Source organism: Lissotriton helveticus, chromosome 5_1 (assembly GCF_964261635.1).
Source record: "Lissotriton helveticus chromosome 5_1, aLisHel1.1, whole genome shotgun sequence".
Taxonomy (NCBI): Eukaryota; Metazoa; Chordata; class Amphibia; order Caudata; family Salamandridae; genus Lissotriton; species Lissotriton helveticus.
In genome coordinates, this window is record NC_136065.1 from 2,053,752,000 (window position 1) to 2,053,779,711 (window position 27,712).

At 49.3% G+C, this 27,712-nt stretch overlaps 1 protein-coding gene across 1 annotated transcript in view; it reads left to right on the plus strand.

Moving 5' to 3' along the window:
• Positions 1–27,712, plus strand: part of LOC144756274 (carnitine O-acetyltransferase-like) — a 177,215-nt gene that overhangs the window by 37,649 nt on the left and 111,854 nt on the right. Inside the window, exon 2 of the mRNA XM_078645930.1 lies at positions 24,824–25,081. Coding sequence (XP_078502056.1) covers positions 24,824–25,081 — 258 coding nt within the window. The remainder of the gene's footprint in view (positions 1–24,823; positions 25,082–27,712) is intronic.

Consider the following 27,712-nt stretch of genomic DNA (forward strand, 5'->3'; position numbering starts at 1 on the left):
TTTCAGAACTGCACATTCGTTTATAAAATGACCTGGCTGTTTACAGTAATTGCAGGTCCCTTTAACGGGAGCTGTAGGATGAATGGCTTGATTCGGACCCCTCTTCTGACTGTCTTGTGGAACAGATTGTGCAACTAGTACTTTCATTTTCGTGTCTTTCATACGTCTTCTTTCATGTTCCTGCTCTTCCCTGATTCTGTTCTGGTGATACTGGAGCATCTGTAGCATCTGTGACGGAGTATTAGCTTGCCAGGTACTTTCGACTTTCAATACTCGATTTTTAACTTGTGGACTTGAATTCTCGACTAGTTTGGTAACAAAAAGATGAGGGTACGATTCACTACTTGTTTTCAGACCACTGTTAATAATAAAACATTTTTCAAATCTAGAATAAAAATCACTAGTATCTTCGTCTTGTTTCTGTTTACAGGCCGAGATGGCATCCCAATCTTCCTTTTTCGTGGCTAGTAATCTTGGCAAGACTTGTATTAATAACTCGGGCAATTCTTTAGCTTTATCCCCAAGACCGGTACCTGGTACTCGTGTATTATCTTCAGCTTCTAGAGCTGTCCAATCTATCTTTTTCTCTCCCACCTCCCATTCTTTTTCTTTGAGTTTTTCATATATGCCCGCGGGCAACAGGACCTTTAGCATTTTAATGATATCAGGATACGTGTATTCTCCCATACGGAGCATGTCTTTTAATTCACGGTGGAACCCTGCTGGATCTTTATCGTGACAGGGAATTAGCTTTTTCATCTCTAAGAGTTCCATCTTAGTGATGGGGGTGTAAACAAATACTCGTTCTAGACCACCACCCTCTTTCTTGACTGGATGTACTTCTCGTAACGGATTCTGTCTATCTATGTAGAATGATTTACTTTCTGGGGGTGAGACGTGAACAAAATGTGGATTCAGAAACGTTCGGTATTTGTGGCGCTGTTCTAGAATGACACTAATTAAATCAGTACCTAGACCTTTCCATCTGTACTGGAGTAACTCGTTCAATACATCATGTAGAGGACCTGGATCAGAATGCTGTTCCTCATACAGCGTAATGAGGTGTTGGATCATATACATACCCACCAGTCGCTGCTCGGCTGGGGGCAGTTTCAGAAACATTTGTGCCACTATTTCGTCTGGAAAAGTGGTAGAATCACTAATCCATCGGACTGCTGATCGGGCTAGTTCTTGTTCATGCATGGTATTAAGTTCGCTATAACCTATTCGTGATTTCAGAATGTGATCGGTAGTTTGGAATACTTGCTCAAGAGAACACTGTTCTGGTGCTGGAGGAGGAAAAACTTTCTTGTAATCTAGACGTGAATGTCGGTCGGAAAGTCTAGTTCTACCTACATACGCTATTCTGGAGGGATTCTCGTTGTCTACCTCTTCATTAGAAGAGTTGTCTTCTTTCTCGGTTGCTTGTTTTGCTTCTCGTTTCTCGTGTAACTTTATTATTTCCCTACGAATTTTCTTGTACATACTCTATACAATTGTGTGTCTTGTGTCTTCCCTCGGCTATATGGTCACTCCACCTGGTCAGGACTTTCATTTCTTCTTGATCTTTTTCCGGATAATCTTGTTCTCTTATTAAACAGTTAATTAAAAACTTTAAAAGCATGAGCTGAGTCTCGACTTTTCTTTGAACCATGGCTTTGTGAACACTTTCTGGATTTGCTCCTGTACGGATAAAACAATATATTCTGTCTAGATGTTCTCTCATATCGGGCAGGGTGTCCAAATAGTCGGTCACCCGTCTTAAACGTAATGAATATATGACCATAGTACCATCGCCTGGAACTGCATCATAACGACATTTGGTAAGTGCTCGCTTGATATCTGTGAATGTATGAACTTTTGGCGTACGCTGTAACGCTAGTTCATGTAGCGTCATACGTCTGTGTTGAGGCGGGGTACCAGGAGAATCTCCCCCCGCGGCTCCTAAACTGGAATCATCGGTGGGTACTGTACGTGCTGGCAGAGTGACTGATGTAGCGGGTACATGCACTATGGGCTGGGCCGGGGGTGCTATAACAGATGCTGTAACGGGTGCTGTAACGTGAACTGTACCCACGGCCCCGGTGGCTGGAGGAGCAGGAATTACATTATTTAGAGGAACTGGCGGAACGGGATTTGCATATGCTGGGACTGTATCGTCCAAATAGGACGAAAGAAAAATTTCAGCTGCGGTCGGTTTATGACGTAGCTTAGTCGGGACCAATGGCGGCGGGAAATTACAGGGTGCTTCCGGGGTTGCCTTTGGCAAGCCCTCGGCAAGAAGAGGATACATACCCTTAATAAGGGCATTCCTCTGTCTGTCTGACTGTTCTGCTTTAACTCGTTCACCTACTTCGATTAATTCCCTTTCTTGGGCTCTTTCTGAGGATTCTCTACTTAATTCTGTTTTTCTGATTTCTTTTTCGGTTCTTTTATGAGATTCTTTGCGCCATAACTCGATGGCATCTTTCTGGGACTGTCTGGCTTTCTTTTTCCATAATGCTTCTTCTACTCGCATGATGCACTCGGCATCCCATGTACCTGATATGGGCCATCTATATTTCTCTTCTAACTCCTTGGTATAGTCCACCCATAAATCTAGATATAATATGGCACCTAAGCCATGCTTATGATACATAAAATGTCCGGGACTGTCCCTAGGCGGGACAGGAACTGCTTCCTCGAGTAACCCTTTTCTGGTTTTTAACTGACATAACTTGGAAAACAGAGGCATTCTAAACTTGAATCCGAACACAATACAATACACGATAAACACAGTAATGAATAGAAAAACAAATCACTCATACCACGACATTGAAAACACATTGAATAACATTTAGAACAACAGTTCGGACAGAATATTACCTGGTATACTGAAAACAGAACACATGAATTTCTCGAACGAAACTTACTAGAATTACTAGATGCACTGCTAAAACAGTACGAAACATACCGGTCCCATAAAGAGACACGTCAGGACCCGTGTCCACCTAGGTGAACACTTCGGACTGGATCTGTGTACCCAAACCCACTGTACCAGAGACAAATTAATTGACCCTGTCTAGATACTACCCCAGCAACGGTACTCACCGGGCAGCAAGAACGGAAGGCCTCGGACTGGACTGGACTGCTACGACGTCGGACTACGAACTTCGGACTTCAGTTACAGGTGGGCCTCCGGATACCTCGGACCTTGTACTCTCGGCTTGGGCTCTGGTCGGGACTCACCGCGTTCCTCACCGCCTCGTCTGGATGCTGGACCGCAACCTCCGTCTCCTCCGTGGGCCTGAGGGATACTTGAAGCAGAAATATCTGCCGGTGCGCAGTAGAGTTCCGTCACGGCTGCAGAGGGTCAGGGGGCCTGCGTGGCTTCGCCGGCGCGTGGGGAAAGGGCAAGTCCCTATTCAGGCGCCATTATGTGGTAAATAAATAATTAATTACCGGTACTATTTTTGATTATAATGAATAAAACAGATAGCTCAATAAATAAGAGACAGGATTCGAGGTATCAGAGTCTGACAGGCTTTAATCAGGCATAAGGGAAGGGACAGGAACGGGATAGCCTGCACGGAAATAGAATGGATGGCAGCTGCCAGGGAATGGGAATGGCATGGGGGGCTTTCAGTAACAGTACACAGTATATATATATATATATACTAAAACAATTACATTACATTCAATACAGTAGGCGTAGCAGTAGGCGTAACTCGTAGCAGTCGCGAAAGATAAGGACAAAATGGGTGTAACAAGAAGGCGTGTACAGGGCGTATACATAGACATGTGATGTAGACGTCACAGAAATGTCATAAATGGGGCGGAAACTTGGAGGGGGCTACCTGAGCAGCTGGGACCTTTAACCTAGTGGTGCGCGCAAACGGGCAATGACGTGTTACCAGGAAGAACTGGGGCTATGACTTCTGCGCTAGAAGAGGAGACTAAAGTCTGCGGTGTCAGAATGACATGTGCCTATATTGTATCTGGTATCTGGTGTTTGGAGTACATGTTGATAGAATCCAAAAGTTATCAGGGCAAAGGCTACTTGACACTAAGGCTGGTGCATGCATTATTCTACATATATTGCGTGTGCTAGGAATATTCTATGAATATTAATACAGTATTTCTCTTACATGGAGACAGAAAGACTAGACCATGGCTGAAACTGTTGATGCGATTCAGTAGCTTAGGAATGCAGAGAAGGAGGGCTGGACTGATAACTAGAAGCATAACATACTCTTGGCAGACTGGGAGGCAGAGCCAGGCCGGGCCGGGCACTGCGAGGCAGGAAGTAAGTGAAGGGTCAGGGATGCAGGTGGGGGCTGTATCGCTCCTCGGAGTGGGTTCAGGAGACTGGAGCTGAATCTGATGTCCGGGCCCTTTCGAGGCCTAGAAACGGGGACAATTCAATGACTTAACGTGCACACTGTGAAATGTGGCAACATAGGCCTAATACTCGTTGCTTTCACGAGGACTGGAAACTGGCATACTAGAGTTGGACACAACTATGATTGCGTCTTTAATCGATCATAGGGGGATACATGCATATCGATCATGCACATATAGCATAAAATGGGGAACACGTAGGCACATATAACATGGCAAAATTTACTTTTCCACAGGCGGCCAAATACCTAAAGGACCTGCCTCCCATGCGAGCCTTCTGAGTTGTTATTAATTGTTAGTTTAATCGCCTGGATGTCATTATTCTTAGTAGGATATCGTGGATAATCGCATTGAGCTCTTGTCGGACCCACATTGTCAGACCTCCCGAGGCCCTCCCTTTCCCCTCCCTCACAGCTGGAATAGAAAAATTCAAATAACCTTCACAAAACGTGGGTGCGACTGCCCAGGTCTCTTGGAAGGCGCAGATATCATAATTCTTAATAAAATACTGTAAATCGGTCTCTCACTGGTTTAGTGAGTGCACCAAGAAGGGCACAGCACCAACCACCATTGCCCCTAAGGCAACTGTTCCCCCTAGTCCAGCTGTTAGTGGTGGTTCACAGCCAAAGGGTGTAGTAGGGTTGACCCTGGGAACTGAGGTGGACTCTGGCCTAGTCAGAGTACCAACTCCGGCTATTCTTGTCTGTGATGGGGACATAGCAATGTCCTCTACTGTTATTCCCAGTAATCTGAGCAAGTACAGACAGACACCTTTTATTAATAATAAGATGGCTCAGGCCTACAGGGACACATGTGCCAGTGTCACCATGGTGACACCTAACTTTGTGGACCCTGAACGGATCATACTAGGTGAGACCTACCTAGTGACCAACGCTAGCAATGCCACTACCTCCCATAGTATGGCAGTTGTTAACTTCTCCTGGGGAGGGGTAACTGGCCTCAAAAGAGTTGTTGCTAGTTCAGACCTTCCAGTAGCGTGTCTGTTAGGTAATGATCTTGAAACCTCAGTTTGGTCTGAGGTGGAGTATAGGACCCATGCAGAAATGCTGGGAATATCAGCACATGTCCTTGCTGTGACCAGGTCACAGGCCAAAAAGTGCTTACCTGAACAAGTGCTGGATCTTGGAACAATAGATCAGACACTACCCAAGAGAAAGAGCAAGAGGGCTAAGGCAGTGCCTTCCTCCCTGCCTCAGGTTGATGATCAGCCCTCCCAGGAGGATGATCCTGAGATCCAAGAGGGAACTGTCCTCGAAGAGCTTGAGCCTGATCAAGGTTGAGTTTCTTGGGATGGGGACCCTCAAGGGCAGATCTGAGGCGGGCTCAATTAGATTGTTCCTCTCTTGAACCCCTCAGACATCAGGCTGCTGCTGAGGCTGCTGGGAATGCTCAAGGTACCCATAAAGTGTATTGGGATGATGGGCTCCTTTATTCAGAGGCTAGAGACCCCAAGCCTGGTGCTTCCAGGAGGTTGATTATACCTCTGCAATTTAGGGGCTTCCTTCTTACCTTGGCCCATGATATTCCCTTAGTAAAGTAAAGTAAAGTCCACATTTGTAAAGCGCACAATCACCCGTAAGGGTCTCTAGGCGCTGGGGGCCGTCGGGAAGATTAAGCAAGCTATTGCCCAGAGTCGCATGGTGCTGGGCTAACCTGCCGCCGGAGCCGGGGATCGAACCGTGATCCCCAGATTCCAGCGTCAGTCGCCCTGGCCGCGGCGCCACACCTCTCCCTCAGCCTGTCCCAAGTCTTGTTCTGGCCCAAGTGTCCTTAGCAGGACACTTGGGCCAGAACAAGACTTGGGACAGGCTTGTCCCTCACTTTCACTGGCTCCGCATGTCAGAAGATACCAAGGAGTTTTGTCGCTCCTGTGTTACCTGCCAAGCCAGTGGCAAATCTGGTGACACAACAAAGGCCCCCCTCATACCACTACCTGTGGTGGGGGTACCCTTTGAGAGAGTGGGGATAGACATTGTAGGACCAATGGACCCCCAAACAGCATCTGGGCACAGATTTATACTGGTGGTAGTGTATCATGCCACCAGGTATCCAGAAGCTATTCCCCTGAGGTCTACAACAGCTCCTGTTGTGGCAAGGGCCCTACTTGGAGTTTTCTCCAGAGTGGGGTTTCCAAAGGAGGTTGTCTCTGACAGAGGTGCAAACGTCATGTCAGGATATTTGACTGCAATGTGGAAGGAGTGTGGTGTCAATTATACGTTCACCACCCCCTATCACCCACAGTGCAATAGGCTTGTGGAGAGATTCAACAAGACCCTCAAAGGGATGATAAAGGGGTTACCTGAAAAGCTGAGGCGAAGATGGGACATCCTTTTACCCTGCCTTCTGTTTGCTTACAGAGAGGTCCTACAAAAGGGGGTTGGCTACAGCCCTTTTGAGCTTTTGTTTGGGCATCCTGTAAGGGGACCCCTATGTCTTGTGAAGGAAGGATGGGAGTTACCGTTCAAAAAGCCTAAGTAGGACATAGTGGACTATGTACTTGGTCTCCGCTCCAGGATGGCTGAGTATATGGAGAAGGCTTCCAAAAACCTTGAGGCCTGCCAGGAACTTCAGAAAGCTTGGCATGACCAAAAGGCTGTGCTGACTGTGTACCAGCCAGGACAGAAAGTGTGGGTGTTGGAGCCAGTGGCCCCAGCAGCACTCCAGGACAAATGGGCTGGACCCCATACAATAGTTTAACAGAAGGGAGATGCCACCTACTTGGTGGACCTTGGGACTCCCAGAAGCCCCACAGGGTGCTTCATGTCAACAGACTAAAAGCATTTAGGGGCAGGAGGAAGAGAGTGACCCTCTCCCAGACCTGCTTACTCAGAACCCTGATGATGGTTCAGTAGATGGTGTAGTCTTTGCTGACAGCCTCTCTGAACATCAGCAACAGGACTGCAGACAAGTTCTTCAGTCCTTCAGACATCTGTTTTCCCTGACCCCAAGTCAGACAAACTGGTGCACCCATGAGGTGGACACTGGTGACAGTCTGCCTGTCGAGAGTAAAATCTACAGGCAACCTGACCATGGCAGGGACTGCATTAGGACAGAGGTCCAAAAGATGTTGGAGCTGGGAGTTATTGAGCCCGCAAAGAGCCCTTGGGCCAGTCCAGTAGTCCTGGTGCCAAAATCTCACACCCAAGATGGTAAGAGAGAAATGAGGTTTTGTGTGGACTACAGAGGTCTCAATGCTGTCACTAGGACAGATGCCCACCCCATCCCCAGGGCAAATGAGCTCATTGATAGATTGGCTTCTGCCAAGTTCTTGAGCACATTTGACCTGACAGCAGGCTACTGGCAAATCAGATTAGCTGAGGATACAAAAGCCAAGCCAGCATTTTCAACCCCATGAGGACATTATCAATTTGTGGTAATGCCCTTTGGTTTGAAAAATGCACCTGCCACTTTCCAAAGGCTGGTGAATCAAGTTCTCACAGGACTGGATGACTATTGTGCAGCTTATCTAGATGATATTGCTGTCTTTAGCTCCACCTGGGAGGATCACCTGGTCCACCTAAGGAATGTTTTAGAGGCCCTGCAAAAGGCAGGCCTCACTATCAAGGCCACTAAGTGACAGATAGGGCAGAGCAAGGTTGTGTACCTGGGCCACCTGGTAGGTGGGGGTCAGGTTCAACCACTGGAGAGCAAGATCTAGACCATCAGAGACTGGACTCCTCCAATCACCCAGACACAGGTCAGAGCTTTCTTGGGCCTGTCTGGGTACTACAGGAAGTTTGTGAAAAACTATGGGTCCATTGTGACACCACTGAATGATTTAACTTCCAAAAAGATGCCAAAGAAAGTTCAGTGGACAGTTAGCTGTCAAAAGGCATTTGATGACCTGAAGCAGGCCATGTGTACTGCACCTATTCTGAAAAGTCCAGATTACTCCAAAGAGTTCATAGTCCAAACAGATGCTTCTGAGTTGGGTGTGGGAGCTGTACTTTCACAACTGAATATAGATGGTCAAGACCAGCCCATTGCTTTCATAAGCAGAAGGCTGACCCCTAGAGAGAAACGTTGGTCAGCTATAGAGAGGGAGGCCTTTGCTGTGGTTTGGGCCCTGAAGAAGCTGAGGCCATACTTGTTTGGCACTCACTTCAAGATTCAGACAGACCACAAGCCCCTCCTATGGTTAAATCAGATGAAGGGTGATTCTTAGGTGGTCCATTTCCCTACAGGGGATGGACTTTACAGTGGAACATAGACCTGGGACTGACCATGCCAATGCAGATGGACTCTCCCAATATTTCCACTTAGAACATGAAGACAACTGATGCAGCGGAAAATATGAGCAAAGAAATTTTTAGAATTGTCGGAGTTTATCTCCCCTCCTTCGAGCACGCCCATCCACTCTCATACTGAAGTCTGGATTAGCCAGCTCAGTGAGTTTTTTATTAATAAAATCAAAGCTATTCAGGGCTCTTTTCCTGTTGTGGGCCTCGTCCAACTGCTTGTCATCCGATAACTGTGTCACCATCTATAAAGGAGAGTGGCCCTTTTCTTTCGTTTTTTCCGTCCATTTCTCTTGCTTCTTCTCTCGACTTTCTGTCTCGGCTTCAATCGGGTTCGCCGCTTGATCCTTGCCCAGCGAAATGCTTAGGGAGAGTGGCGTCGGCAGTTAATATCTTGCTCAATCCACTGCTTAACTCTTCCCTGACATCGGGAGAGGTTCCTACGGCTTGGAAGCATGCCCTGATCCTGCCGCTGCTTAAAAAACCATCCTTAGATCCCCTTGCTCACGCCAATTACAGACCAATCTCCCTCCTTCCCTCTCTGGCTAAGGTGATTGAGAAGCATGTGCATCTCTCTATTTCCAGCTTTATAGAGAGTAACAACATCTTGCATGACTCTCAATCGGGTTTCCGTGCAAATTTTAGCACGGAGACCGCTCTTCTTGAGATCACCGATGCCATAAGAAGAGATTTTGGATGATGGGGGTAAAGCCATCTTGGTCATGTTGGATTTGTCGGCGGCTTTCGACACCGTTCCCCACGACGGTCTCCTTTTAAGACTCCGGGAGATCAGCTTTCGTGGGACGGTGTGGAACTGGTTTAAGTCTTTGCTGACCAACCGCCGACAAGTGGTCTGGGCACCCCCGTTTTCCGCCGAGATGCCGCCGCTCGAGGTCGGGGTTCCTCAAGGGTCCATCCTGAGCCCCACCCTTTTTAATATCTATATGGCCCCTCTAGCGGCGGTGGCGGAATCGTATGGTGCCCGGATCATATCCTATGCTGACGACACCCAGCTCCTTTTCACGTGCAGCAAGGGTGAGTATTTTGACGGCGGCCGGATTAGGGAATGCTTGGCTGCGGTATTTGATTGGTTTCAGAGGCACAGTCTGAAGTGCAATTCCGATAAGTCGGAGCTGCTTTTCTTCGGATGCCCGCCCGACCCATGCTGGAAGACATGGTGGCCCCGCGATATGTTTCCGCCTGATGCTGCCTCGTCAAAAGCTAAAAATCTAGGTATCCTGTGTGATGATGATCTTTCTTTTAGACCCCAGATTATAGGAATGACAGGGAAATGTTTCGGCATTTTGAAAATGCTCCGGAAGTTTCTTCCTCTACTATCCCTGCAACATAAAAAAATTACGGTCCAGGCCTTGGTAGGCTCGCGTCTTGATTACGCGAATGCGTTATACCTTGGCCTTCCCAAATATTTGTTGGCGCGTTTGCAGGTCGTGCAGAATTCGGCTGCCAGATCCATTTTTGGACTACAGCGAAGGGCACGAGCCTCGGAGCTACTCGAGAGACTGCATTGGCTCCCGGTCTCTAAGAGAATTACTTTTAAGGTCCTGACTTTGGCCTTTAAAGCCCTCCACTCGATTGGCCCAAAATACCTAGGGAAGCGTATGGCCTTCTATACCCCCAGGAGGACTCTAAGGTCCGCTTTGTTGGCTAAAGCCGCTGTTCCTACCATCAGACGTGCACGCACTGGTGGTCGTTCTTTCCGGTACCTGGCACCTCGATGCTGGAACGAGCTTCCCTTTTCCTTGAGAACAGCCAATAGTTTGCTTTCCTTCAGAAAGGAACTGAAGACCTGGCTTTTCTCCCAGTAATTCTCTGTCGGCCTGCGGTCGGAGCTGTGTTTGTTCATTTTTCTATGCAGTTCTCTTTGCCAAAGCGCCGGGACACTCTACGGAGTAGCCGTGCGCTATAGAAGAGACTTTTATAACATAACATAACATAACAAGGTTAGTTTAATGTCCCTAAGTTTTTGGGGGGGGGTTATGAGGAGAGTAGGGTCTGCTTCCTATGGTCACCCCCACTTTTTGCTTTTGCTTTACTGGTTTTCGAATTAGATGTGGCTGTGGGCCTGCTAATCAGACCCACAGCCCAGATACACTCTCTCTAAATTCACACCATGTACTCTAGGTACATCCACAATTGGGAATTGGTTCACCTTATCAGCCCCTGTAGAAGTGTACCCTAGGTAATCAGGGCATAGGTGTAACCAAGGCCTACCAGGGGCTGCAGCATGTATTATGCCACCCCTGGCTGGCCACTCAAACTGACACAACTGGCTGATCACTCAGCTGGGGCAAGGTTGTGTAATCACCCCTTGCTTAGGTATAGTATTCCTATATCTACCGTATATATAGACACACAGTAACCTATAAGTCACTCCTACGGCAGGCCTTAACAATCCTGGAGGCAGAGTGCTTGGTTATGTGTGAGATGGTGCTCTAGCATGAGCTGAGCCTGTCTGCAGCATTAGGAACCATGTCCTTATAGTTGTTCTATGATATTGCCATACCATAAACTCTTAAGTGCATTATAATCCTCGCGGTTGAATGCTAACTTTGGTTTGGGTTTATCTAAACATGTTGTGTAAGGTGTCATACGCTTTGGAATACTACCCCCTCGCCAATTCTGGCGACGGGGGTAGCATTCCAACCTCCTAGAGGGAGAAGACATGTTGTTGCTGACTATCCCGGTTAAAGTTAACCAGAGCCCCAGCGTCACAAAATGGACGCTGCTGCCACAGACACAAGTCTGACCTCCTGCTGCTGGGAGTCCTTCCAGTCACAGAGGTTTGGACAATAGGTTTCCTGCCTGGAGAGGTGCAAGCACCACCCCAGACAGGACTTTGTGTATTGGGACAGGGAGGGCTGAATAGATTGAGACACTGCCTGAGGCACACGAGATGCTTCATGCATACCCCAGTTCAAACCGGTTGCTGGGGCACTCCAGCCCCAGCTCTGGCATGAAACTGGACAAAGGAAAGGGGGTGTAACCACCCCCCTTCCTGGTCCCACCCATAGGAGGGTCCTAGCAATGAATCAAGCCCCTTATAGCTGTATAAAGATAGGAGCTGTGTCCTTGGACCTTTAGATTTGATCCTGAACTGAAACTTGAAACGAAACTCTGGACCTTCGACATTCTGCTGAAGCTGAAGACTGAACAATCTCCCTTGTGGCCAAGGAGTGACCACCCTGGGTAACCAGGCACCATCCAGCAAATCAATGGCTTGCTTTGTCGACGCTCCTGCCGGGACCCGAGCACAGAGCCTGACAAGACCCAGACTTCCAGACCTCTCTGACCCTCTCTTCACGTCTGCAGCATAGCTGAGATCCGTGGAGGCGACAAGACACGTGGGACCGGACATCTTAAAGTCCACGACTTGCTAACTGTGCAGCTCCTGAGGTATCCTCGCAGCTGTGCACTGGGGATTGAGAAGCCCCGAATCCGAGCTCCACCTGCCCCGAAGATCAGCCCTCCACACACCACGAGTTCTGCGTGGGGCCCTTCTGCTTGTGTTCTGCTCGACGCGTTGTCCGGTTGCTGGCCCGCTGGCTAGTAGCCTCTGTGACGACAATCCTTTTGAACCAACTTGCTGGTCTGGTTGCTCCAGACTGGCCCTTGCCTCCCTGCAAAGGTGAGGCACCTCAGACCTTGCTGGTCTGCATCAGAAGCCTTCTTTGTATCCTGCGTGGGTTGCCTTTGCCAAGGCTTGTTGACTCCAATCCGGCAGTCGACCCCCTCCATCTGTGAGAACCTTCGTGGGACAGCTCCTCTCCAGCATCTGGTCGTCCTCGACGCCTCCTGGTCCGCATGGCTGAAGAGACAAGCTTCACGACAGCAACTGATTGCTCCTCGACGTCGTCTGGTTCCTTCCTGGTTCCACCCGGTCACTGGCTAGTGACCCAGACTCTGTCCCCTCTGCTTTCAGGTCGTCCTCGACGCCTCCTGGTCCGCATGGCTGAAGAGACAAGCTTCACGACAGCAACTGATTGCTCCTCGACGTCGTCTGGTTCCTTCCTGGTTCCACCCGGTCACTGGCTAGTGACCCAGACTCTGTCCCCTCTGCTTTCAGGTCTTCTTCATCCTCGATCCACCCTTGGATCCACCCGGGCATCTTCCTCCTGGTCGCCTGCAGCATCTTTCTTCACAGGCTCCATAGACTTCAACGGCGAAACCCGACACACCTTCACGCCTATGCACCCGCTTCCTGTGGGTGAGGTAACACGAGTACTTCGGTGCTTCCAAGGGTATTGACTATCCAAGTGTCTAGGTTTTTAGTTGTTTCCTTCTAGCTAGACCGGAAGTGTCCTAAATCCTTCTTTTTCTAAACTCTAAGTTCCCATCGACTTAACATTGACTTTCGCGTGTGTGTAAAGACACTGCACGCGCCGCCTGCGGGCCTCCTACTCCTAACCTAAGGTTCAGATAGTGTAGCCCCAGCGATTCTCCAGGCCCTAGGCCTTTCCTTTTCTCGTGACGTCTTACTTATACCACTTTCTTAGTATATAGTTTGCTTTGCCCCTAGAGCCTAACAGTATTTTGTGCAACTTAACATATTGTGACTAAGTAACTTGTTATGTGCTTTTGCCTCTAGTTCAGAGGAGTGTGTTAGTAAATAAATATATATATATTTTATATATATATCCTGTGTGGTGTCCTTTCATTTGATATTCAAGGGGTTGCATATGGTAAAACAGCTGGCTTTACACGCCCTCGAGTCTTTTTGCTTAAGACTGTTCTGTCCACACTGTTGCTGATCTGTGGCCCGGAGGAATTACTACCTACCTCAGCCCCTGAGTCATCAGGGCTGTCTGTCGAGATTTGGCTTGTCTGGAACTTTTGTGTTGCTGCCATTTACATAAGCTGCTGCCGACTTCAGATGCCCTCGTGAAGAGTTACCCGGCTGGTGGTACCGGCCACAGACTCTGGTCTTCCTGGTGCCCGCCTCACTGCCTTGTGTACTGCGTTGCTGCTCTGTCCTCACCCAGATGTGTTAGTTGGCACCGATGATTGGGAGTCACTACGTACTGTCGGCGCGCCTGCTACAGCGTGAAGTGGGAGCTGTGCCTGGACACCCACTAGGGGTGGCTGGGATTGCCGTGCTCGCGAAAGCGGCCAGGCATAGGCCTGGTGAGGCCCGTGGGTACGGTTGCCCTGCCTGGTCTTCCCCTCCCTTCCCTCCATCGTGGCTGCTACGCTGGGCTTGCGACGCCCGTGATTTCTAGCCCATATTGGGAAAAATAGCAACACCCGGACGGCTACAGAGACAGTGATGTCAACCTTCAACAGGCGAGGGCGCGGGACTCTTCTCTATGACCGCAGCGCATTCTCATATTCCCAGACTATAGCAGACTCCAACAGCAGCGCAAATAGTCCTTCTTGGAGGCCAAGGCTTGCCTTCAAAGTCTTAAACACCCATACTCCCTGCTCTACCCGCCCATGGGGTGATATATGAATTGCGCGCACATTTCTTCGAATTTCTGGAGGAGGTTTTCCAGCAGTGGCTTGAGGAGAAGGTTCGGCTTAAGCCCCACACTCCACCAAGGATGGGCTCCGACTAGTGGCCACGGGCGGGGTCCCCTGGGAGAAGGTGGTGGACAACGACGTTGATCACGATCTAGGAAAAGATCCAAGGCTCGCAGCAAATCCAATTACAGGCTACCTGACGATCAACCAGAACTCTCAGCGTCCTGAACGATGTAGCTCAGAGAACTGGAACTATATATTCTCTGTCACTTACAAGGTATTTTTCTTGCAGACTTCCACTGTTGGACGAGTCTCTGACCATCTGTTCTGTTTCTCCATGGGCAGGAGACTTGTACAGGGGATCAACGGCTACTCCAGGCCGTTGCCCCCTGTTGGGGTTTTGACATGGACTATACCGCGGCAGACACTTCTTTGTTTATGAGGTATTGGGGCGGGGGGGGGGGGGGGGTTGGGAATTCTATGCGGGTTTCGTTATTGCTTTTGGTTACTGCCACTATGCTCTCTGCCATGTGTGACTTAAGAGTTATCGTTGCCATTCACTTGGCTCTTCCTGTGCCTCTACGTTATTGCCAGTCATGCCACCAGATTTAGATAGGGGCGGGAGTAGAGAGCTCAGAGTCCTTAGCTGGAACATAAATGACCTACTTGATAAGATCAAGCGAGGAGAGGTGCTGTGCCAGCTAAGCGCCATAGGGTGGGCATTCTCCTTCTCCAGGAGACTCATTTAGCGGGAACCAGGACACCTTATTTGGGGAGGTTTGGCTTCACACATTTATCATGCGGGATTTCCTAGAGGCTCCCGGGGGGGGGTTGCGATTCTTTTACACCATTGTGTCCCCTTCGTTCATCATAAGACGTGGTTAGACCCTCAGGGCAGATTTCATGTGATCTATGGGACTCTTTATGGGGAACCCATTGGTTTGGGCAGTATCTATGCCCCCCCCCACCCCCTCCCCCATCCTGGTCCTTTGTTGAAAGGCTAACGACACTCTGGAGTGAACTCCCGTTGGAGTTGACTCTGGTGGGCGGAGACTGGAAGGATGTTCTCTCTCCATCACAGGATAGGTGGCGTGCCGCGGCTCGTATGACTGGGACCCAAGATTCTAAATTATTACCCTGGTGCAGAGCTTGGGGTGGATTGACTTGCGGAGAACCTTACACCCCACTAGGTGTGCGTACACATTTTTCTCTGGCGCACACAAGTCCATCTCGGGGTTAGATTACCATTTTCTCTCAGGGGTGCACACTCGTATATTGCTTTCAGCTGATATTCTCCCTCGGGGTCTATCGGATCATTTGCCGGTTTCCCTTCTTCTCTCCCTAGATCCCAAGTGCTCCCAATTTCAGTGGCAACTGTCGCCATGGCTGCTACGAGACGCTGAGTATAGAGCACATATTCATAAATCGATTACAGAATACCTCTCCCTGAATACAGGATCGGTAGCCTCCCCTGCTATTTTATGGGAGGCGTTAAAACCCACCCACAGGGGGACCGATATATTGCCTTTTGTACTGCGTGGTGCCGACAGGGCAGCAATAAATTAATACGTCTTGAGGCCCAGTTGCTTGACTTAAAACGTGCAAGTAGGGGCCCAGAGGGAAGTGTTGCACGCAGACACCTGGTAAATATACAACAGATGTATGCCAGAGGACTCCTTGATGAAGCCTGTTTGTATGGGCTTGTCTAGTGCCTTGTTGCACCGTGTATGTCAACAGACCCTGCACCCTCAGGCGCTCCCGTGTATACGTGGCCCTGATGAAACCGCTCTTACAGACCCGTCTGCTATTGCGGATTGCTTCGCTACTTATTTCACGGAACTGTATGCCCCCCCCCCAGGAGGCCCTCCCCGCGGCACTTGTATAAAAATGTATAGATGACTTTCCACCTTGTCCGATGAGGTGCGAGGCACACTTGATGTTCCTGTGTCCCTAGGGAAACTGCTGACTGCACTGACCAGTATGCGAACGGGTACGGTGCTGGGCCAGAGTGGCTTCCCCTGTGAATTTTTTCAGAAATACCATTCGCAACTCCTGAAACCGTGCTTAGCGGCTCTTGAGGTTTCTGCAGAGAGTGGTAGTCTCCCTCCTGATTGGGGGCATGCCGAAATCGTTGTGTTCTTAACGCCTGGATCCCCCAGAGGAACAATTCTCGTCTTACTGCCCGATCTCATTACTCAATGTGGAGGGCAAGCTTTTGGCCAAGGTGATTGCCAATCGGTTGGTCCCATACATCACAGAGCTGGTTCATCCAGACCAGGAAGGCTTTATGCCGGGTCGTGCCACGTGACACAACATCAGACGCGCGCACAATGCTATAGCCGCAGTTGCCAAACTCTGGTGCCCACCGCGCTTCTTCTGGTGGACATAAATAAAGCTTTTGACTCCCTTAGTTGGACCTATCTTTTTGCCCTACTTGGCTGTTTAAATATTGGCCCCCGGCTCTTGAAGCTTATTCACCTACTATATACAGATATAACCGCTTCGAGTCGGGTGGCCGACTCTGCCTCCATTTTCCTATTAAACTGGGGATATTCCAGGGCTGTCCACTTTACCCGTACCTTTTCGCACTTGCTATGGAGCCACTGGCGGCTGGTTCACTGAAGACCTCCGGGCCTCCAAGCAAACCTGCCGAAAGCTGGAGAAGATCTGTCTCCGTGAGCGAACACCGGACAGCCATGCAGCCCACAAGAACGCTACCCGCAGACGCCATCACCTCATCAGATCCGCCAAAAGGGCCTCCTTCAAAAAAACGCCTAGACAACAACGCGCACAACAGCAAAGATCTCTTCAACATCGTGAAGGAACTCTCCAACACCAATGACGTCCCACCCTCGCAAGACCTGTGTGACTCGCTGGCCACCTTCTTCCACTGCAAGATCGCAGACATCCACAACAGCTTCAACGCCACGACTGCCCCGACAACCACTGAGCCCTCCGCCCCCATGACCACCATCCGCACCAACCGCCTGCTCTCCTGGACCAAAATCGACTACACCATCAAGATCATGAACACCATCCACTCCGGATCTCCGTCAGACCCATGCCCACACCACATCTTCAACAAAGCCAGCACATCCATCGCACCCCATCTCCGGAAAGTCATCAACACCTCCTTCGAGACAGCAACCTTCCCGGAGAGCTGGAAGCACTCCGAGATCAACGCCTTACTCAAGAAACCCAAGGCGGGCCCCAAGGACCTCAAGAACTTCCGGTCCATCTCCCTGCTCCCATTCCCAAAAAAGGTCATTGAGAAGACCGTCAACTAACAACTGACCCGCTACCTCGAGGAGAACAACATCCTGGACCCTTCCCAGTCTGGGTTCCACAGCACCGAGACTGCCCTCATCGCCGCCACCGATGACATCAAGTCCCAGCTGGGCAACGGAGAAACGGCGGCCCTCATCATCCTGGACCTGTCAGCTGCCTTCGACAGTCTGCCACCACACACTACGAACACGCCTCCACAACGCCGGGATCCAAGGGAAGACCCTGGACTGGACCACCTCCTTCCTCTCCGGCAGAACACAGAGCGTCCGCCTCCCCCCCCCTTCTGCTCCGAAGCCACCGTGATCAATTGTGGCGTACCCCAGGGCTCATCCCTCAGCCCAACTATGTTTTAACATCTACTTGGCACCGCTTGCCCACGTCGCCTGTCGGCACGACCTCAACATCATCTCCTACGCCGATGACACCCAGCTGATCCTCTCCCTCACCAAGGCCCCCACACCGCCAGAACCAACCTTCATGAAGGAATGAAGGCCGACTGAAGCTGAACTTGGACAAGATGGAGGTCCTCATCCTCCGATCCACCCCTTCGGCCTGGGACGTTTCCTGGTGGCCGACCGCACTGAGAACCGCTCCACCACCCATCCACGCAACCTAGGGGTCATCCTCGACTCTACCCTCTCCATGACTAAACAGGTCAACGCCGTCTCCTCCTCCTGCTTCACCACCCTCCGCATGCTCCACAGGATCTACAAGTGGATCCCCACTGAAACGAGAAGAACAGTCACCCAGGCCCTCATCAACAGCAGGTTGGACTACGGAAACGCCCTCTACGCAGGAGCCTCTGCCAAATTCCTGAGACGGCTCCAACACATCCAGAATGCCTCTGCACACCTGATCCTCGACATCCCTCGCCGCAGCCACATCACACCCCACCTGAGAGACCTGTACTGGCTCCTGGTCAACAAGAGGATGACCTTCAGGCTCCTCACCCACGCAGACAAAGCACTCCACAACACCGGACCAACGTACCTCAACAGATGACTCCGCTTCTACACCGCCAGCTCTGCTCCACCGACCTCTGCCTCGCCACAGTCCCCCGCTTCCGAAGAGCGGCCCCTGGCGGCAGATCGTTCTCCCACCTCGCCGTCAAGACCTGGACCACACTCCCCATCCACCTACGGCAGACCCAAGACCTGCTGACCTTCAGAATCTCCTCCTGCTTTTCGAGCAGTAGCAGCATTCCCCACCCCAGCGCCCTGAGACCCTCACAGGTGAGTAGTGCGCTTTACAAATGATTTGATTGATTGATGCGAGTGGACGCCCAGATGTGCGGGTTTGAATGGGCACCGGGGGTTTCTGATCGCATAGCATTGTATGCGGATGATGAGTTATTTGTTTCTCACAAACAGAGACCGGACTGGCCTATGCCTGGGTGGGCATCGGCTAGACAGTTGGTCGCAGGAAGTCATTGTGGTTCCAGATGGCTTCCTCTCGGCGTCCCAGTCTGTGGCGTGGGCCCAAAACCTCGCCTCCCTGTGGATGCAGGTGAGTGACCAGACGCGTGTATGGTCTCGTATGCCCTGGTCTCTTTTTGGCAGATCAGCTATTTTTAAAATGGTTTCCATCCCCCACCTTCTTTATCAGTTGCAAAACCACCCATACCCGATCAAGCAGACATGGTTCCCCCAACTGAACGCTATTCTTGCCCGGTTTCTTTGGATGGGTGGTGCATCGCGAGTTGCGCTGAGGACCTGCTTCCAGTCTACCTAAACCGGTGGAGTGGCTACTCCGGACGTTCATGCATATTACCTGGCCTCGCACCTTCTAGTCCTTAATGCATTTTGGTATGGTGATCGTGGGGACCCGGGGTATGCAGTGGAGCGCTGGCTGCTGGGAGATACTGCCTTGCACATGGCACTTTATTCAACGGCACTGCTGAAAGACCTGCTGCCTGCTACTGTCACCATATTCGGAACCTGGAAATCTGCGCTCTGCCAGATGGGTTGGTGGGGGAGGCTCACCAGGGAAACTCCACTATGGAATAATGGACAACTACTAGAGCTGGCACGGCTGCCTGGCTTTCGGGGGTGGGGGCCATTAGAATAGACATGGGGGGCGGTTATGAGGGGCTGTACCCTCCAGTCCTTCCTTGATATGCAAACCAAATATGATATGCCTTGCACACAATTCTACCGCTATTTACAATTCCGAAATGCCTCTACCCCTTATATATCCCGCCTTACGGAGCTACCCAAATTTAACCCTGTTGAGGCTAAGGTCTTTTTATGGGGGAGTTGGGAGACCATAAGATCCAGAAAATATAATGTACGCTCATTAACAATACACCTACCACCTTACATAGAACCAGAGAGTCGTGGCAGCAAGATTTGGGCACCATAGAGGAGGATGACTGTGGAAGCTCTGGAGACATAGATTACGGTGTGTTGGGATTATTGCATCTCCACATTGTCTGCGCTGTGGGTCATCGGCGGGTACCTTCCTAGACACTGTGTAGTCCTGCTCTACCCTGTCGAGGTTCTGGAGGGGGTGCTTACATGCCTGTCTGCAGTATTGGGGTGGGATGTTCCCTCCTCCCCGAAGTTGCCCATGCTCCATATTACAGATGACCTGGTTGGCAACAGGATCAAGTGTCACCTTCTATTTTTGGGGCTTACAATGGCAAAGAGAGACATTGCCTGAGCCTGGAAGGAAGAATCCCCGCTTTTACTTGGGGAATGGAAAAAGGGTTTGGACTTCTGTATGGGTCTAAAAATCCCTGTCTTTGAAACGAGGGCCTGCTCTAAGAAAATTATAATATCTGGAAAAGGTGGGCAGACTATAGAGGTCTATATTTGGAGCCTCCTCCCTCCCCGCCAGACATCACGGACTTATTGCTATGAATCCAGCGCACTGGACTATGTGCTATATACCTGTTAAAATGTGATTCCAAGAGGCATGGACTTTCCATATGTATGCGACAATTCTCTCTGTCTGGCGGAAGCAACGTGGTGCAGTTCTTTATTCTCTTTCTATTATTTTTCTTTGTAACTATATTTCTTTGTGTGACCTTTTATCATGATCAACATTTTCAGCGTGATGTCCATCTATGTTATGACATACGTGTATTGTGGGTGCCGTGTGAGGCGTTTCCTTTCCTTTGGCTGTCAACAGTAAAATTCTGTTGTGAGGAAAAAAAACAGGTTCGATTACATAGTAATTACTTTTGAAATACGTTTAGATTAATTTTGGATTACATCGACTACTCTGGGTGGTATACCTAGATACCACACCGGGGATCTCTCAATACAAGGTAAGTAAGACTTTTTGAGGTTTGCAGTTTAGTTACTTTTTCTTTCATACAAAGTTCAACTCTACAGAACATTTTTAGGAACAAAACTCATTAACATTAGCTCCTAAGGGAGAAAAAGGATTAATGGTTCTCTGGTAAGTAAACGGCTTACGAGTGGGAGTTTTGAAGATTAGGACCAAGATTCCCCAAGGTCCGGGTAGAGACTCCAGTTGCACCACCAGCAGCTCTGGGGCATCGGGTGTAGGAGTGTCATTTTTGGCATTGGGTTCTTACCAGCTCCAGTCGCAGTCAGGAGGGACCCGTCCGATTGAGGCTGCAGGCGTTTGCTTGAAGCTTGATGGAGGCAGGGGATCACCAGATCCCAGGACAGGATTGCTGGGAGACCTCCTTGAGGTGTTGGGCCACTCAAACTCGGGCCGTGGGTATCAGGTGCAGAGTGGTGCAAAATTGCAGAGCCGTCTGATCTGGATTCTGTGGGGGAGTCTTTGCTTGAGCAAATCCGGTGCTCATGGTAGAGAGCCTTTAAGATGGTTGCAGGGCAGGTCTGGTGGGCTCTGGGGGGACTGCTGTCTGCCAGACATGCTGGTGTTTCGCTGTAGGTAGGTCAGAGTTGGGACAGGCCGGTAGGGCTGGGGGCAAAGCTTTTGGTGTCCTCTTCGTCCTGGGTCAGCACGACTCTTCGGTCCTTCTTCTTTCTTCCTCAAATCCGAGGAGGCAAAGTTCAGGGTCACCCCTAAATACTAAATTTATGGGCATTAAAGGGGTGTGATGGTTGCGACTAATGGGTCCCTTCCTTGGGGTGAGTACGCCCCCAGTTATACCACCCTCCAGTGGGAGGGGGGATGAGCCTCTTCCTAATTGGCTGGGTCCCCTCTGCTTCAAGATGGAGGGGACAGAGATGTGTGCTTCGCCTCCCTCACCTTAGGGGTGTGATGGGGTTGGCAAAAGCAGCACACCATTTCTCCTAGCCTCATTTTCCAGATGATTCTCCCACCCAAAGTGGGGGCAGAACCGGTGGGAGCCAGTTGCTGGGGGCAGCAGAAGGCAGGGACAGCTCACAAAGCCAACAGGCCTTTCAAGCTTCCCCTTTATGGACCCAGCCCATCCTGGGCAAGAGGCATGACACCTTTGGCCAGGATGGGCTTTGTTTCTGGACCCAGAGAGCGAAGGCTCTCTACCAAGGGGTCCAAAAACCTGTTTGGTGGTGGCAAATGGCGGGCAGCCATTCTGGAACCACACCAGGGCTGTCTGTTTTTCAGGGGGCATCTCTAAGAAACCCTGTGAGTGCATTATACATTAAATCCCACACTGGCATCAGTGTGGGTTTAATGTGCTGAGATGACACTCACCTAAGGACTAGTGCACCCTGCTAGAGGTGTAATTTACCTAGGCCGTGGGTTGCTGGCGTGGCACACAGGGATGTGTGCCATGTCGACTCTTCACTTTTCTCTGCACCAAACATGCAGCCTGCAATGGCAGTTTGTGGGTGTTCAGATGCAGTGCCTCTAGGGGTGGCACAATAGGTGCTGCATCCCTTAGAGGCCTTCCCTGGTCACAATGCCCTTGGTACCTTTTACAAGGGCTCATCTGTGGCCGGAGATGTGCCAATTGTGGGTACAAAGGTACAGTTTTGGGAAAGAACACAGGCCTGGGAACCTGATTGGCAGGGACCCAGGGCACATAAGTCAAGTTGCATCAGATATCAGGCAAAATGAGGGGGGCAACCATGCAAAAAGGGGCGCTTTCTTACAGACACCTAACCCAGTCAAGTGAGCACCCTATCCTGACATGTGCAGGAAGTGCGCACTCACTTTCTCGCTGCAGTACAGTGGGAAAGTGCCCAGAGTCCTAATGTCTGGAAACGACAGTTGGCAAAAACCAGGAGGACAAACCGCTAAAGGTTTTGGGGAAATCCCCCTAAGAAAGGCCATGTCCAACACCGAATGCCTACAACGCCTGCCAACATATTCCAGCAGACGTTAGTGTGTACCATAATTGTGGACGGTACGCTGCCTCAGCTGCCAAATCCTGTGGGTTCCTTAGTGGGTGCCAGGCTCTACCCTTTTAGGTCTGGGTGCCCTGTTATTCATTGCCCACTCCAGGCTTTAGAGAAAACGAGTTCCATTGTGCCATCCTCCTGATGCACACAGACGTACCTGTCACGTGACCTAATCCGCTATCATCATGTGTTCGGGGGCATTCAGTCAAAGAATCCCCACCTCATGATCCCACTGCACACAACCATCAAGACCTCCTCTGCCTCTGATGATCTTCTGTTTAAGGACCCTAAACCACTGTACCCTGGTGCCTCATGCACCAGGTGATAACTGCCCACAGCAGTCCAGCCAGTCAGGCCCCTCAGTGGCCTGGCCGGAGTGAAAAGGCTTGTGAAAGCACACTTTCTTAAAGTCAACTCTAAAACAAATTTCACAATAAATGCAGAAAAACAATCTGACCCAAAAATGAATACGTATAGATATCACCCCATTATCTTTGAGGTGAGCAGCAAAGAAAAGAGTAGGATCACAGGACAGGATATGATGTTAGAGAGTTGAAAGTATGCTATTGCTTGAAGTATTTTACTGCTAATATGTGATAGTCTGTTTTTTGCTGCTTTTAGGTAGTAAAGGAAGGCCAAATGCGTAATAGCTACCTCTGTGTCTTGCTGTACAATCAATGCTGGAAGCACATTTGAATCACCATTTATCCTCTTTTCTTGAGGCCTCTGAGTATCTAGACACCACCCAACATGGTTTTCGAAAACATCACAGCACAGAATCTGCTCTCACCTTTGTAGTCGATAACATCCGACGCAAAGTTGATGCTGGACAAACTACGGTTCTAGTGCTATTGGACCTCACGGCCGCATTTGACACCTTGTCTCCTGCCATTTTAACATCTCGGCTTAGGGAGGCAGGTGTCACTGGTTCGGCCCTGAGTCTCCTCGACTCCTTTCTCCTCGATAGGGAACAGAGAGTGATGCTTGGTAACCACCTCTCCCCAGCGAAGTCTTTGCAATGTGGGGGGCCACAGGGGTCGGCATTAAGTCCGACCCTATTCAACATCTACGTGGCCCCCCTTGCTAGGCTTGTAAGATCGCAGGGGATGGAGGTGGTATCATACGCCGATGACACCCAGATTATGGTGTCACTCACTCAGTCCTCTGTCATAACATCTGCCTCTAGCTTCAGGTCCTGTATGCAACATGTTGCAGACTGGATGGTTATCAACTCCCTGAGGCTAAATGGCGACAAGACTGAGGTCTTGGTCTTTGGGAAGGACCAGGATGTCTGGTCGAGTGAGTGGTGGCCTTCCTCTCTTGGTACCTGCCCCACTCCCTCTCAATCTGCCAGAAATCTGGGTGTGGTGTTTGATACTTCACTCTCGATGTCTCTTCAGGTGAATCGGACTGTCGCAACCTGTTGGGGCGTGATCAGGACGCTCAATAGAATTCGCAGCTATTTGTCTCTTCAAGCACGTAAGCAGATTGCAGTCGCCCTTCTTGGTTCCAGGTTAGACTATTGCAACTCTCTCTACATGGAGTCCAACAAGGGCCTCATACATCGACTGCAAATCGTGCAGAATGCTGCTGCACGTTTTGTCCTAGACCTGTCTAGGGCTTCTTCTGCTACTACTGCGAGGAGAGACCTACATTGGCTGCCTATTCAGCACAGAATTGTCTGACCTACAGAGCTCTCGAGGATGGACCTAAAGGCGCTATCAGCTCCCTGCTTACTCGCTACCATCCTACAAGGTGTCTTCGCTCTTTGGGACTATTCCAGCTTGTTGTCCCTCGTTTCAAGCTCACCAGATGGGGAGCCAGGGCCTTCTCTGTCGCTGCCCCCCAGCTCTGGAACATCCTGCCTATGGAGATCAAGACTCTACCTTCTCTAGCGTTGTTTAAAAAGGCCTTAAAAACGTGGTGCTTTTCAAGGGCCTATACAGGCTGAACCGCAGGGTTATTGCTATGAGCTGGTTCTGGAATTAGGCGCCTTGACGCCCATTGGGCTAAGTTTGCGCACGATAAGACTCCCTTTATTATTATGCAGAGGTTGCTGGTGACAGAAAGTATAGAAAAAACATGGCTAAATATTACACTGATAAATTTGTGTTTTACTAACTGCAGCTTATTTTTTGTCTCTTCTAGACCTGTAACCAGCTGGTCTTGCCACTATGCCAAGTTCCTCTCCACCAATGTCTATACAGCACTTTTCCTCTGCCACGGCAGCCGGTACCACCGCTGACCCAGACCATGGACCGCTATCTTCACGCTCTGGAGCCGCTGGTGAGCCCAGAAGAGTTGGAGCAGACCCGGAAGATGGTGGAGGAGTTCAGTCGCCCGGGTGGAGTTGGACAGGCTCTGCAGGCAAAGCTGGAGAGGCGAGCCTCCAAGATGGAGAATTGGGTGAGGCCCAGGCAGGGAATGCAACTTTTTCTTCTTTTTATGTAATACAAGGTGTATGAAATGGGAGCTCGATAAGGTTTATTATGAAAGTCTTGCCATCAAGTAAGACTGCTAATTAAGTTATGAAGTACCTCTAATTTTGTATATTTAAAGCAGTATTTTTCAACCTGGTCCACGAAGGGTAGTGTTATTCAAGATTTTAGGATAACTAATGACTGAGTAAGTAGTTCCCTGTTTCGATCAACTGTTTGTAAACCTCTCCCCGTGAGCCAAAGTTGAACAATCTTGATGTAAAGAAAGGGATGCTATCTTGGGATAAGTATAAGGTCCTAGTTTTTTTCTGATTAGCACTGGACGTTCACACAGACAGAGCTTCTCATTTCATGACCAAGAAGAGGACCCTCTTAATGCGTGCAATTAGACTCAATTGACTTCACCCAGGTTAAATTCAGCAGAAGAAAATGTGATCTCTGGCTCTTTTTAGGGATGGCAATTTTTCCTGTAAGTGGCGGTCCATTGGGAGCCACTCCGAACAGGGCAAATATACATGTTTGTTGGGGAAACGGGGAGGTATCTGCAGCATTGCTTTATTGTATCTTCATAGTGCTCGTAAGACAAGTGCAATATTCAATCACTTTCAGAAACCCGATTGGACAAAATATTTTGCAACAGCCACTTCTGGATACACGGATACGCCTTTGGTACTAGCATTTATATTTAGTTTAGATCTATGCAAGTGTGGCTAAGAATTCTGTTGTCACGGTGCTGGAAGAGGGTGCAATGAGATACCCTCAACTTTGGCCAGTACAGATTATCTTCTAAGGTGGCCATTTAAAAATGTGGAACATAGATAAAATATGGGTTTCAGATTATAGCTTCTAAAATAAAATAATTGTTCAGATAACATCACATTCCAATTTTGCCTCTGATTGGGGGACGCTCATGACGAGCTCAGCTCGTCATGGAGTGCCCATTCATTTCAATGGAAATATACAGTAAATTGCTCCACATACCCTAGCATCCAAGTGGTTAATCAGAGACAACTTTAATATGTCTGCCTGACCGTACCCCGTTTACCGCATTTATTAACTGAATTGCTGATCTGCTCACCTTGCTTGTTCTATTAGTTTAAATGTGTTCCGGTAAGCCTGATTATTTACAAAGTCTGTATGTTTTCCCTCTCTGTCTACTGCCTCTTTCACGGCATGGTATCCCATTGGTTGTAGATAATTTGGAGATCTGAGATCAAGATTTGCACAGACTTTCTGCCTCACTGCATTTAATGACTTGATGTAAGGTAATACACTAGTTTGAAGTGACTCATTGGGTTCTATGTTTTTAAGGTCATCCAAAGGCAAGCCCGTCTGTGCCCGTCCGCGTCCAGGGGCCACAACCCATGCCCCTTTTTCTATAATTATTGCTATAGCGCGGAGCAGCTCAGACAGTTAAATATAGTCCCAGGATAGTACTGTGTCCACTCAATCATTCCTAGTAGTCTAGATCCTGGCTGGTCACCCCCCCCCCCATCTCTCTTCCTTCTCAAAAACACTACAACATTTTTCTGTTAAATTGTAGATCACTGCCTAAGCATGCAGCAGAGGTGTTAATTTTGTTAATGGATGAAAGTCCAGATGTTCTATTTCTCACAGAAACCTGGCTGAACATGGGTTCAGAGCCCAACATTGTTCAATCCCTTCCCCCTAAATATGTAATACAGAGGCTGGACAGGACGACAGGCAAAGGGGGCGGCATCGCCATTATCTATAAAAGCCACCTTATCTGTCTTACTTTTGGTAGTCCTCTACCAGATTGCGAGAACCTCCATTTTATGATAGAATTCACGCCCACGCTCTCCCTTTCAGTCATCCTAATCTATCGTCCTCCCGGATCTATGGGGCAATTTTGTAAATCATTATGTGAGACAGTTGCTTGTACTGCCTCGAATTTTACTCTTCTGGGTGATTTCAATGTACTTTTTGATGATTCTACATCGACGGCCGCAACTGAGATGTCTCAGGATCTTGCGGCCTACCAGCTTACACAGAAGGTACTACATGCGACCCATTTGAAAGGACATCTCCTAGAACCTATATTCTCCAACCTGGAGGAATTTACCGGTCAGGAACTGATTCCAATCCCTTGGCCAGACCTTTTTTGATACCCTTTTTCTGGTCCCCTACTTGTGTCACTTCCTCAACCCGGCCAACGCGAATAATGTCCCGCTGTTGGCCGAAATTCCCCTTAGATAAGTGGGTGTAGGTACTCAAATTCTAAGCTGCCCCATAACACTGATCTGATTGTGACAAACGAAAAATGTACAACTGGATCGAGGGTACTTTAGACCAGGTCCTCCCGAAGAAAATAGCTCAGATGCAAAAAGGGCCCTATAGGATGGCCTGGTATTCCACTAAACTTCGAGGATTAAAACTGATTTACAAAACAAATGAAAGAGTCTCGAGAAAGGACTTCTCCCTCAGTAAGAAAGGGGAATACAGGGACTCCATTAGAGCATACGAGACTGAAATCAAAAAGGCTCAGGCCTCTTATTATGAGAAAAAATCTCCCTTGCAGCTAACTTCCCCCGTGAAACTTTTCGTATTGCGAAAAAATTACTCAAAGCCCCATCCTCCC